The sequence below is a fragment of the Botrytis fragariae genome (assembly GCF_013461495.1).
Source record: "Botrytis fragariae strain BVB16 chromosome Unknown tig00000795, whole genome shotgun sequence".
Lineage (NCBI taxonomy): Eukaryota > Fungi > Ascomycota > Leotiomycetes > Helotiales > Sclerotiniaceae > Botrytis > Botrytis fragariae.
The window spans coordinates 1,263,865-1,277,062 of record NW_023501011.1 but is presented as its reverse complement, the minus strand read 5'-3'; the positions used below and the strand labels follow the sequence as shown (position 1 = coordinate 1,277,062).

At 44.6% G+C, this 13,198-nt stretch overlaps 6 protein-coding genes across 6 annotated transcripts; 2 read left to right on the top strand and 4 right to left on the bottom strand.

The window, feature by feature from the left end:
• Positions 1-144: 144 nt before the first annotated feature.
• Bfra_007308 (uncharacterized protein) lies at positions 145-672 on the top strand (the record flags this gene model as incomplete). Its single annotated transcript, XM_037337682.1, has 2 exons — positions 145-260; positions 312-672. The coding sequence occupies 2 exons, from the start codon at positions 145-147 to the stop codon at positions 670-672; spliced, it is 477 nt and encodes a 158-aa protein (XP_037187062.1).
• Positions 673-1,069: 397 nt separating this feature from the next.
• On the bottom strand, positions 1,070-2,235 carry Bfra_007307 (putative homoisocitrate dehydrogenase protein; the record flags this gene model as incomplete). Its single annotated transcript, XM_037337681.1, has 2 exons — positions 1,070-2,121; positions 2,211-2,235. The coding sequence occupies 2 exons, from the start codon at positions 2,233-2,235 to the stop codon at positions 1,070-1,072; spliced, it is 1,077 nt and encodes a 358-aa protein (XP_037187061.1).
• Positions 2,236-3,969: 1,734 nt separating this feature from the next.
• On the top strand, positions 3,970-6,198 carry Bfra_007306 (putative mucin-7 precursor protein; the record flags this gene model as incomplete). Its single annotated transcript, XM_037337680.1, has 2 exons — positions 3,970-4,069; positions 4,121-6,198. The coding sequence occupies 2 exons, from the start codon at positions 3,970-3,972 to the stop codon at positions 6,196-6,198; spliced, it is 2,178 nt and encodes a 725-aa protein (XP_037187060.1).
• A 2,154-nt stretch (positions 6,199-8,352) lies between these two features.
• Positions 8,353-8,580, bottom strand: Bfra_007305 (uncharacterized protein; the record flags this gene model as incomplete). The annotated part of the gene is made up of 1 exon (XM_037337679.1): positions 8,353-8,580. One exon carries the CDS (start codon positions 8,578-8,580, stop codon positions 8,353-8,355), a length of 228 nt encoding a protein of 75 aa, XP_037187059.1.
• A 41-nt stretch (positions 8,581-8,621) lies between these two features.
• Bfra_007304 (uncharacterized protein) lies at positions 8,622-10,004 on the bottom strand (the record flags this gene model as incomplete). The annotated part of the gene is made up of 2 exons (XM_037337678.1): positions 8,622-9,776; positions 9,849-10,004. The coding sequence occupies 2 exons, from the start codon at positions 10,002-10,004 to the stop codon at positions 8,622-8,624; spliced, it is 1,311 nt and encodes a 436-aa protein (XP_037187058.1).
• A 1,232-nt stretch (positions 10,005-11,236) lies between these two features.
• Positions 11,237-12,799, bottom strand: Bfra_007303 (uncharacterized protein; the record flags this gene model as incomplete). The annotated part of the gene is made up of 1 exon (XM_037337677.1): positions 11,237-12,799. One exon carries the CDS (start codon positions 12,797-12,799, stop codon positions 11,237-11,239), a length of 1,563 nt encoding a protein of 520 aa, XP_037187057.1.
• Positions 12,800-13,198: the final 399 nt, after the last annotated feature.

Genomic DNA, 13,198 nt, shown 5'->3' with positions numbered 1-13,198 from the left:
CAGATACACTATGGGCCAATAGTTTTTCGTCGCAGGGTGAGCTGGAGAAATATATATCTCCCCATTTGCTCTTCCGAACAAACACAAAAATTCCAGAATATCAAAGATACAGGAATTGTACTTCGTCAAATAACATCCGCAACCATGCAGAACACATTCGAACATCATAAAACCGAAATCAAGCATCTGTTCTTCTCGGAACATTTGACTATGTCTGCAATTCAAGAAATCATGAGGAAGAAATACGACTTCAACGCATCGTGAGTAGAACTATCGTTGAGATATGTGAACAAATACTGACAGTTCCACAGAATATCGGCATACAAGACTAAGCTTGCTGAGTGGAATATGTTTATCCCACTCTCAAACAGTACCAAAATTATGAAGAATCGACTTCTTTTGGGTAACAGAAAACGACCCGAGCGCATGTACAACGTCTCAAGGTCTACTCCACGCTCTGTTCCCTTGACACCTCCGTTAAGCCCTCTGGCATTGAAGCATCAAAATGGGAATGCTCGCACCAAGCAAGAACGGGTCGCTCCTTGTTCAATATCTTTAGTCGTCCACTCGGGCGAGGAGTCGAGGGAGTCGTTCTATCAAGAGGAATACATCGTCATCCTCGCAGAACTTCGCGGAAGACTTGGAGCTGCACTTGGCCGAGAATCGGGTTGAAGAACTTTAAGGACGTAAAGAGTCACCAAAAGAAACCATGAGTTTGTAGCAATGCAAGCCAAGCATATATGTAGGAGGGGAGAAGGGAAAACCGATTGCAAGTGGGCAAAAGCACGGGGGAGAGAGGAGCATAAGACTTTCGCCAAGAAGACTGGAATGAAGAGAATGCATGGTCATCATGGAAGGCAGAATACGTAAAGGGGTGGTTGTAATGCGGTGATCATGTAGATGATTGGGGATATCATTTTAGCTCATAGCTCCTAGTCCAGGATTTGTCTAACCAGATACCTCCTCAGAAGAGGACTTCAAATACCTTCTCAGAGGGGGACTTCATTTCCAGATAGACAGCCTTAGACCCTTCGAGGAGAAAGAACTCTAAAAGAAAATGGAAACCATTTTACAAGCGTCTAAGAATGTCCTCAACAACCTCTGTTGTCGTAGCTTTGCCACCAAGGTCAGGGCTTAGCAACTTGCCTTCCTCCAAATTGCCGTCAACAGCAGCATAGATCTTAGCGGCAGCGGCCTCCTCCTCAAGGAACTCCAACATAAGAGCAACACTTCGCAAAGTGGCGATTGGGTTTGCAATGTTTTGTCCCATGATATCAGGAGCACTACCATGACATGGCTCACCAATAGCAAATCCTTCACCAACATTGGCACTTGGAACGAGACCTAAGGAGCCAACGAGAGCAGCAGCTCCATCGGACAAGATATCTCCATAAAGATTTGGTGCGACGATAACGTCGTAGGTCTCGGGTTGACGGAACAGTTTGTAAACCATAGAATCGACGATTTGCTCCTCTACACCAACGCTCGAGAATTTTGAAAGGGCCAATGCCTCTCTGGCAGTGGATCGGAAAAGACCATCCGTTTGACTCAGAACATTCGATTTGTGTGTAATGGTGACCAATGGTGACTTGTGAATGCTCGCAACTCCACTATCTCTAAGCTTCTGTCTGCGTAATGCGATGTCTCCGGCCATTGTAGCAATTCTGGACGAAGCTCTTTCGGAAATTCTCTTGATTGCTTCCGCGACCTTTCCACTTCCATCAACAGCGTCATATGTTCTCTCTTCCTTGACATAAAGATCCTCGGTATTTTCTCTCACAATGACCATATCAATTGGGTTGGCAGCTGTCATAACACTTTTGACGGGTCTAACGTTTGCGTAAAGGTCGAGACGCTTGCGCAGTGCGACGATTGGGGAGGAATAGCCCTTGACGGCTTTTGAAGGAGAACTGACTGCACCAAACAAAGCTCCATCACATTCAGTTTTAAGAATTTCGACAGTCTTATCTGGCAGAGCAGCCCCGGTTTCTTCGAAGGTTTGGAATCCAGCTTTCAAGTCAACAAACTCAAATTTCAATTTGAGGGAAGCTGGTAAGGCTTCAAGAATTCTTCTTCCTGCTGGAATTACTTCTTTGCCAATTCCATCACCAGGAATGAGACCTTAATGAACCAGTGAAACGTTAGTTTTTGTTTCAAAATATCAATTGATTTAGAAGTCAAAAAATAAAGATGTTTAAATTTCTTCTTACCTATCCTCAAAGTTCTGGAAGCCATGATTTTTGACTTTGTTGACTTCTTGGTTTGCTTTGACCAAACTTTTTGAATTGATTGTGGTGGTGGTGTGTGGTGGGTGGGATTCCCCCAAAGTTGACACTAACTTGCGAGATCGGTCTCCAGTGAATCTCTTGACCCGACCCTCGGATCATCCTCTCGGCTATTCACACACTCAAATTAAGTACGTCTTGTCTATTGTCACACCTGTAGAATACACACAAAACATTCATTCCCCTTTTATTTATTCACACACGCCTTCTTTTCCGAAACCCCCTCCCCCTCGTGTCTAGCTAGATACACACTAGGGTAGATAGATGAACATCTAGTAGATCCGTGGATGGTAGATAGTAGATGATAGATACCTTTTCAGACATTCTCTACACTCTCTTGTCTCTACCTGACCAGATGGGACTATATCGTCAAGTCTACCTAGGTATCTTCATCAATAGTACTTATCTACACCTACTTAGTACCCGCCAACACATCTACCTCCCTACTCCGTAGATGCTTCTCTGAATCCAGATTTGTCCTGATTAGTACCCAGATACCTAGTCCTACCCACCTGCAGGTATGTGTGTGTGTGTGTGTATGTGGTATGTATGTATGTGTGTATGTATGTACGGTGTGTGTATGTACGGTGTATGCTGTTATGTGTTTCCCTCATGCTCTTTCGTGTCTATTCAAAGTTTCAGATACTAAATGCACGAATGCACAACCCATATCATCACCTCCATCACCTACCGAGCCCCCATGTAAATTGCAATAATTCTCTTCTCTCGAACCATTTCGAATCATTCATGGAATGTTTCACTTCGCTTCAAAGCCCAATCAAAAAGAGGTCCAAGCTAATTGAGTAAAAGAGTACCGTTAACTATCCTCATTCACGTACTGGCTCTGACTGGCGCCAGACTGGTCCTGATACTATGACCGATTGTCCGAAGGTTAAATTAAATAAATGAATGGATAGACACAAGACAGTCTTGATGTGAACTTTGTGCCTTTTTGTGCCTTTTGGTCCCTTGTACACAAAATAAAATCCTAGTCCTATCAAGAACACCCCTATTTCCCCCCCCCCCCATCGTCGGAATGTCAATTTGCAGGCCATTGAAATATTGAAAAGAAGAAGAAGTCCCATATCCACCCCTGTAATATCAAGACCTGGTGATATTTATTCGAGACATAGAGTGTACGACCGTTCATTCAAAACCCCTTCTTACTTCTGTCCATATTTTGGGAACAGACTGGTTCATCTAACTTCTAACTTCTAACCCTTTTCTAATAATATTGCATTTGCATTTTGCGTTTGTTTACTCTCAACCACCACCCATAAGTACTACGACACTGCCAAACTGCGAAACCGTATATCGCGTGTGGTACGGTGGCTTCTTTAACTTACTCGATTCAATCCAATCCTTGATCAAGTACAAGACAAGTCCCAGTGCACAGCAGATGTAATATAGCAACAGCTGGCCCTCAATGCCTTATTCGATTCACCACTTGACCAGCTGAGATTCAATACTCATAAAAACTAGTACCTCTTCCTAATTTTAAATACTTGGGGAGACGCAATTGGATACACCTTCCTTCTTCCGCATAGTTGGCAGATCACTGCAACTAGTTTGTGGCAATTACTTCATACTGGAGCTTGGGTTGTAGCTCCTTCCGCCTTGGTTATATCGATTTAACTTTCAAGCACAAGTTCAAGAGCCATCGGCTCTATAAAAACCCGTCAACATGTCTAACATAAAAAACCTTCGTGCAATGTTCGAACAAAACAATAAGGAGACTTCAGTATCACCACCAGAGAGAGGTCGTTCTTCAGGAGAATATACATGTAAGTCCTTCGTCATACATTGGGCAGCTTTACGTACTGATCCTTATTTAGTATTCTCACCAGGAAGCAGCACAACACCCCCGAGGCCACTATCGAAAGTCAGAACGAGCTTTGTAACTGTTGAACGTGGCGCACAACAAGCCGGTCAGGCAATACAACTTGGTCTCAAGAGGCAAGATAGCAACAGTGAACCCAACATGGCGAGCGGCGGCAGTATGGCGAAAAGGAGGACGAGTTTCAGTCTAGATGAACAATCTCATCCGAAGGAAACTGCAGAGCGAAAGAAGTCAATATCAGAAGAGTTCGAGGCAAGAAAGGCCAGTATCATGGTTGATGAACTCATTCCCGAATCTGCCTTGGCAGAAACTCCCGCTTTCGAAGTCAGCAAACAAATCGGGGATCCGGAACCTACCAAACAAACAATACCTGAACGTGGCCGAGAATTGGCGAAGCCAGCAGAGATCAAGGAGAATCCAAAGAAATCCGAGGAGGAGTCAAAAGCACTGAATACAAGCCCTCCTGCGGCCAAAGCAAACAAAAGCCCGACATCGAAAACAGGTCCTTCGAAGACCAATGCAACTCCAAAGGTCTCGGACAAAGCTACAAGAACCAAGTCTGCTACGCGCCCTGCACCTATATCTACAGCTAAATCATCCACAACACCAAAAATTTCTCCAAGAATATCATCCCCTCCAAAATCTTCCAGACCAGCTCCAAGGACACCAACAACACCTACAGGTCCTGAAAAGGATGGGAAACTGCAGAAGAGCAAAACACCGGAGAAGAAACCAGTGGTTTCATCAAAGACTCCCGATAAGAAGCCGGCCAAGAAGACCAGCAGCACCTCGTTGGCCCCCTCAAGCGGCGCGCGAGCTTCAAGTAAGCCAAGATCAGCTAGTCGACCGGCTGTCAAGAGCAGAATCCCGCCATCGCCTCCACAGAGTGGACTCAGCAAAGCTAAGGCTAGGTCACCCACAAGGCCAGTTCAGCTCCCAGCTTCGCTTCTTGCCCCAACAGCTTCTTCTGGCTCGAAAGGTGCTACCTCAACGCCACCTGCCAGACAAACCCAAAGTCGTGCATCTGGAGCTATCAAGAACGAAACTGCACCACGTTCTCAAAGCCGTGCTGGAAGTGCACCTAGGTCATCCGCCGCCACGGCAAAGTCATCGCACCCACCAGTCTCACGGAGTGCTTCGCAAGTGAAGAAAGGAACTACTAGACCATCGCTTGGGCCATCTTCAACCTTACAAAGAAAGACTTCAGCAGGGAGTTTACCGCCTGCTTCAGCACCATTGGCCGATGATGGATTTCTGTCGCGTATGATGAGGCCTACCGCTTCTTCTGCATCCAAGTCGACTGATAAATCTCCTCCACCGAAGCGGTCGCTATCTGTAAAGCGACCATCCAGCAGCCTCGGTCACTCCAAGGTTCGTGATACTAAGGCTGCTTCTCAAGCAATTCAGAAGGCGACCAGGCCCACGACAACTAAGGCGGCTGTTTCAAAGTCCACGGCCCCTGTTACCAAAACAGGTGTCAAAACAGTGCCAAAAAAGAAGTCGGCAGATCTACCCAAGCAAGAAGCCAAACAACAAACCAAGGAGGCAAACTCACCAAAAGTAGAGGCTGCTCCTATGGAATCAGACGTTCCATCATCAGCTGGAGATGAAATAACTGAAAATGTTGAGGAGACCATTGCTCAACCTGCGGTTGAAGAGACAGTGGTCGAAGAGAAGGCTGTTGCGGCTCCAGTAGTTGAGGAGAAGAAACCTGAAGCCCCTGTTGCTGAAACAGAGGTTGCTGTTGCTGAAGCTGAAGAACCAAAGAAGGAAGTTGAAGCCCCCATTGTCCCAGAGCCAAAGGAGGAACTTGAGGTCTCAGAGCCTGCAATTGATGAGGCAGCTCCATCTTCCGAAATAGATGTTACCGAGCAGCAAAGCACACCATCTAATGAAACTGAAGTCGAGACTGAACAAATCCAAAGCGCGCCTTCATCTGATGAACCATCCAAGGTTGATGTTCAAGTTGCAGCCAAGCCAGAAGATGATGAGGACCCTGAGGATGCTGCTGCTAGAGCAGAGATTGCCAGAATCAACGCGGAGATGATGGCTGCTTTGAACAATTCCGAGTAAAGAGATCTTTTGATTCTTTGAATCAGGACAGTAGCAATGTGGATATAATGTATGACAGTGACTTAGCTAATGAGAATGAGCTGAAGTCATGTATAAGCTGTGCTGTTGTGTTAACGCTGGGTCGAGCAATGGTAAGTGGTTTGGAGGTCAGTTACAGAGGAGTGTTGGGAGAATTGTATGCATTGCTTGATACCTATTTACGGGAATTTCATGCATCAGTAGGTGTTTGCATTCGTTGCAATGTATGTAGTAGCTTCGGCTTTATTATGCAGATGTTTTAGGGGAATGGATGGACGGTTTTTCACAGCGCTGAATACAGAGATATCAATTTGGGAAATGAAAAAAAAAATGAAAAAATTGGTAAATTTGTTTCTCGTGGTGTTGCCTGCTGGTGACTACGGAGACGAGGCGAGAACGTTGCAGGGTCTTTGAGGGAGTTGTATTGTTCCAAATACGTGCGATAATTGAGAGTTAGTACTCCCGAGTCCCAATGGGTCTTGATATTTGTGAAGATATGTGCATGGTAATGATAGATACCTACAATGTGAAGTGCTGTGTTGGTTGGGATAGGAAATTCCAGCATGATTTATCCATACTCATCCGGCACAACGGAATGCAAACAGGATTCGGTAATTAATGGTTTCAGAAATTTACACCTCTGAATCACTGTGTTATTAAGACAAGCAGATGGGTGTCCCACTATAAATTGTATTAAGTGCATATCATTCAAAGATTATGGTGGTCGCCAGAGGATCAGAGAATTGAGAGGTAGATTTTGTGATGATGATGATATGTATGTATGCACTGTAGATAGAGACCGTCTCGACTATATCCATCTGTAAATCTATCGTCGAGCTGGCATCTTTTATGCAATACCCGATAGACTAAATCCTTTCCTTTTGGCTAAATAAATATATATCTCCGGCAGTCAGCAGCTCGTGCGAAATCATGGGTACCCTTCCTCCTTCGCTGGTCTGTAGAGTGTGGGTTCCTCGTGAGGGATGTTCAAGATTTATAACATCGTCACATAGGAGAGTGGGGTTCCTTGGGTCTTCGGGATTGATACTCATAACTTAAGAGGGAGAGAGAGAGAGGAAGAGGAAGGGTAAGGGTAAGAAGGAGAAGAAAAGGGAATGGAAGAGATTAAGAAGAAACTTTGTAGAAGAGGAAAGAAGAGGAAAGAAGAGAATGGGAAATGATGGGGAAAGAGAGGTTAAAGAGAGGGAGGGGAAGGAGGGAGTTGGAAAACACGGCGACAGAATGGTCGGTGGGCGTGGAGGTGGTGGGAAGAGGGTTCTAGGAAAGTATGGAGAAAGTTGTTTGGGCGGATGATTTTTTTCCGAAAAGACGTCAATTTAATCCAAGGGAGATGGAACTGGTGGTTATCGACTGGAGTGAAAATGGAGAGACACGGAGGGGAGAGGATGAGGGAGAAAGAGGTGCGGGATACGAAAAGAGAGACGTAGTTTATAGCGTTTCAATACAGACTGCTGGGCTAAATTTCTACTCATGAGTCGGCCACGTTTTGATTTAGAAATTATCTTCCCTAGAGACATGAAATGCATGTTCACATAGCAACCGATGCAGAGATGGGGCAGGAAAGATAAATCAATCAAAAAATCAACAATATGTATATATTGACACTAGAACCAACCAATCGAGTGAGTTTTCAACAGCCGAGTATAGTATAATCTGTGACCAAGCCATACTCTTCCATCTTTCCCATCGATCCCACCCTATCCAATATCTGGAAAATTTCCAATCCAGCCCATTGATAAACTCCCCCACTCCAATTAAAATTACTCCGTTCACTCCATCCCACTTGCTAGCCACTTGCTTGCCTTTATATACAAGAGGTCTTGCATTAAATTGCATTAAACACCAAACAAAGGCTCAAGCTGAAAATAGATCAATAAAGCAAGTATCCGGCTCTAAGCACCCCCCCCCCCCCCAAAAGCGCCATGCTCAAAATCGGAACTATATAATAATTATTACGAAAGAAAACGGGTATAGAAAAGTAGGGATTGCTTGATGCAGAAAAGGCAAAATTTGCGTTGGAGAAAGATTATACGTGTATCAAAAATTCGGAGGTTCAACCTGATTATTCAAGATTCATTAATCGTGTCAAGGATCTTGACTGTTTTTTCAAAGAGCTTAACCGAAATGGGTTTGGCTATGTGGACTATGACCTTCCTCCTCTGTAGGTCCCATTGTCATGGGACTGCCTGGATCGACGTGAATAGAGGGCAAAGATCCTAATCGTAAACTGGGTAATTGCGGGATGCCACCGACACCTCGAGTTGATCTTGTAGATGTACGTCTCTCGTCCCGAGGGTATAGGCCCGAATTTGTACTGTGGGTGCTTGTCCTTCTCTCCGTCATTACTCCGTCTAGATTCTGTGATCTTCGAGACCCCGTGCTTTCTAAACTTGGCCCCTCTCCTCTCCCGTATATTGGACTGGTATAATCAGGAGGGGCTCCGTCATGTGATGTGGTAGAGCTGAAGCTTCCGCGTGTGGTGTGTCTAACGATACATTTTCATATCCAGGGGGACTGCTCAATGGGACATCGTCATGATCTATCATCTCGGGACTGCTTCCAGCCCTATCTTCATGATTATCATTCGAGTCCCCAGGGCCTATGGATCGACGAAGCGGACTATCCGGTCGGGAATCAGCGCGAGACCTGGTAAATCCCGGAGAAGGTAGGTCCGAGTTCACTGTGTCAATACTTAACACTGAACTTGCGCTTCGATCTCTTCGATGGTAACGACTACTCGCGGCCATACTTGCTGCATCGCCAAGTAATCCTTGTCGTTCACTCTCATCACTATTTGCGCGTAATCGTGTGCCGTCATGTCTCGCGACTCCCAGATCACCATATGCAACTGATGAAACTGCACGTTGGCGTTCTTTCTTAATCCTGTCATGTTCTGCTCTGAGCTCTTCGACGGTTGGTCCAGTACTGGTATTCGCAGGTCGAGATTGAAGTTCTCTCAATGCAACATGATCGCCTCGTTCTCTGGCCTCTCTCCTTAATCGTCTTCGCTCTTCTCGTTCTTCGTTCTCACGTCGTCTCGCAAGTCGAACCTGGTATAAAGCCTCCATCTCTGCCTCTCGCTGTGACTCTTCTTCGTCGATAGTTTCTGGAAATTCTAAAACAACGTCAATGCCCCCTCGGTCACCCTCTCTTCCCAATACCTGCTCGTTTTGTCCCGGTGTCATATTGTAAGCTGGTAGCGTCATTACCGAGCGGACTGAAGTATTCCTATCAACTCCTGCCGCGTCGTTGTTTGTGGCATTTTGGACGGTGGTTCGAGCGGCAGCATTGAACGATGGAGGTGGTCGACTCGATAAATTTCTGCCGACACCAGACACGCCGGCGGCTCCTGTGTATTCATGGGGATCATTCTGGTCTGGCAAACGATATCGATGAGCTTCTGGGTCCCAACTTTCCCAAGCCTTTTTCAAAAATACCGTCGGTATGTATTTTGGATTCTTGTGCTTGATCCGGGTTCGACGTATGAGGTAAAGTGCAAGGAGCAACGCTATAAGCCCAACTAAAGTTACTGTGACTGCCTATAGAGATAATTATTAGAAGCCATCTTTGAAATTGCATTGGTTCATAAGTTGTATATGCGAGGCACATACAATAATATAAGTTGGCCTACTACTAGAATCAGATTGAGGCTGTCCGGATGAAGTGGCCGTTGTTTCTGTAGAGGAATGATTAGGTTCTGTGGTGGATGAAGGTCCATTGCTAGGCGGGCTATCCTGTCGCCTTGACAGTCTGCGGACAGGGAGCATCGTAGAACAATAGAAGCAACGTAACGGAATGTGTTTTCCAGGCGCAATACCAGAGCTCTTGTGAAAGATTGGTCACCTCATCGACGTCTAAGCTGACATTTGATGACCTTTTTTTACTTGTAGGTAGATATTGGTAGGCTGGGCTGAGGATGCGGGCGGCAATTGCGTGTTTTTAATCGCGCTGACAAGGTTGATTAGAATGAGGGCCTCAATTTCTCCGATCCTTCGATATTAGAATGCTGCTGAGTTGTTTAATGGTACTGGTACGATAGATTGAATACTGAATGAGGAGTGAATCTCTCAAGAATATCACTTTGAGTACATGACTGAACGGTTTGTATATACAAGATTAATGAGTTGGTGAATGTGGTTGGAAAGAAGTTACAAGTTAGAAGTTTATTAGAAGTGAGGGCGTCTCGTCTCTTCTTTCATCCGAAAGCTCCATGAATGCGGATTTCATTGGATGAACTACTTTCTAACTGTTCACAATACCCTTGTTGAGCGCCACTGTGTATATTTATAATGATAATGATAGATTACCTAGTTACAAGTGATAATAGTGGAACCTTTCATATTGTTATTAGCTAGATCCCTTTTCTAATTATAAAGACCTCGAATTCTAGTCTTAATTTTGCTAGTATCGTATCTTGGGTACCTAGGTGGTTTGTTTTTCCGCTTCCATATCCTCATGCTCATTTGTGAACCCATCGCTTTTTATATGGTACCTCTATGTATAATATTACCTGTTATCTCGAGACTTGTCTTCCCCTTTCTTCCCTTGTTTCAGATAGATTGGTTCGTTGTAGATGGACATTATTGTTGTTGTTGTTGTTGTTGCTGCTGTTGCTGTTGTAATTGTTCAGATAGATACTTTTCAACGTCGCAAAGGGTTCGCTAGAAGAATCGACAAGCATTTGGTGCGAGTTGTAAGTTGTAAGATACGAGGTACGAGGTACACTTTTTCGTCAGCCTCCGATTTTGGTTAACTTGTATGATCACGTATACGATATTCAGTTGACTAAACCATTTTTTTTACATGGAATACCTGCTTACCAGTATATGCTCAAACCCACAGTACTAGGTTTGTATTTCAAAAGATATACTAGGGTATTGTATTCTGTATATTCTAGACTATATACATATTCATGATATAGGTGTCTTGCTGCTTCCTCGCTATTCACATCATTGACCAATACTATATATGCTTTTTCGTAAGCTCATATTATAAAAATTCATATCTTTACTCGCTTAGATGTATTGCTACCAGCTCCTAAGCTTTTTCGAGAAAGAGGCTTGCTGTTCTCTCCACTGATATCAGTGGTCGGCTTGATAAACTCCATAAACACATGAGCAACACAAGCACTTTTCTGAAGGTCGTACTCATTTTTGTTATATCCAGAGTGTAGAGCAACAGTGCGAGCAATATTGCCTAGCTTCACAAAATCAGTTACCAACAATGGATTCATCTCGGCGCCATAATGAACTTCATTAGCCCATCTGATCATTTTGGCCATGTCTGAAATCAGCCATGAATTCCTCTCCTCCCATAACACAGGAGAATCTTCAGAATCGAATGGGTCATAGAGAAGTAGCGCAGAGCACCAGGGTATAGTAGCGTCAAATACGCCAGCATTAGACGTACGAACGCAGTTACCTAGAATTGACAATTTGGTGGTTAAACGTTTGTGTGCGTACACATTCGAATTTATCCGCATTGCTGCTTGTATCCACCCCACAAACTTCGACTCAAGTATCTTTGAAACTTCTAAATCTTGATTAAATTGTTGACTTAGTTCTCGAGACTTCAAGTTAGCGAGACGTTCCTCATCTGAATCCACGTCAAAGTCCATTTCGATATACCTCGAATCCTCTTCCGTACATCTCAAGTCCTTTTCGGTATCATCCGGGCTCACTCTATCATTCAGAGATTCTTCGACGTTAGGAGAGAAAATGCCATGCAGCACCGGCGGAAGGTTTGGGCTGACTGGAGTGCGAGTCGGTGTTTCGGCAATTGCCTCTTCGATAATATTGATTGATGGTGGTTCCTTCTCTAAAATTACTGGTGACCGAGGGACCTGCACTTCCGGGGATTCTAGAGTATATGGTGGCGGCAGTACGTGTTGTTGATCCTCAGATAAAAATCTATTCCATTCCACTAACATAGCCCCTTGCTGAATGTACATCTCCTTTGTGATGGTTTTCCATGTATCGATAGTAGCACAAGCGTTGACTAGGTGCGTGCGAAGGTTTTGCAGATTCACTTCTGCGTAAGTGCTTGGCCTGATGTATACGCTGAAGATGGATGTATTAGACAAAGATTCAAGGCTATGAACCAACTTTTCTGCAGTTGTAGTGCTGGGTCTAATGATCGGAGCAGTCTTCTTCTTCGCAATAACAAATCCCTTCGCAGTCAGTTTAAATTTTATGAGGAAGACATGTTGTGAGTCGCTCAAGCCAGCTTCGTGGATGGCAGAAGCGTCGTGAGATAAATCATCGATGCTCGATATCGGACGAGGTGTAGAGGCACTTGCGAAGTCGGCGTCTGGAGGAACAACTAACAGCATATCCATTTGTTGCTTCTTGCCAGCGAGCTTGATAGATACCTGAAGCTTGAAGTGAATATGAACATGACCTTCTATATCGAGGTATGCAACCATAAAAAACTTGGGATTCTGCTTATTACCATACAAGCAAGAGCCTAGCGTCAAAGTTGTACCTGATTGATCTATCCATTTTACAAATACTCTCTCGTCAAGGAGCTTTTCTAGCTGGAGCTTCTCAATCGGGACCGACATTATTGACCTCTATAATTAGATTAGCAGTAAAACATAGTGAAGACTGATTACATTAAAAGAATGCTAGCCCACACTCTACGTGTGATTCCCACCCACCCAGGCTATAGAGCAGCCTTGACTCTTCGAAAAATGAGGCACAGAAGTGATCGATAAAGGCTACTATATTAATTTAAATTATGTTGGAACTGCTCTAAACAGTAGATACTGAAGGACGTAACCACCGCCAGGGTTGTTCTAAACAGCAGGTACTGAAGGACGTAACCACCGCCAGGGTTGTTCTAAACAGCAGATGCCGAAGGACGTAACCACTGCCAGGGCTGTTCTAAACAGTAGATGCCGAAGGACGTAACCACCGCCAGGGCTGTTCTAAACAGTATATACTGTAGAATACAACTCTTG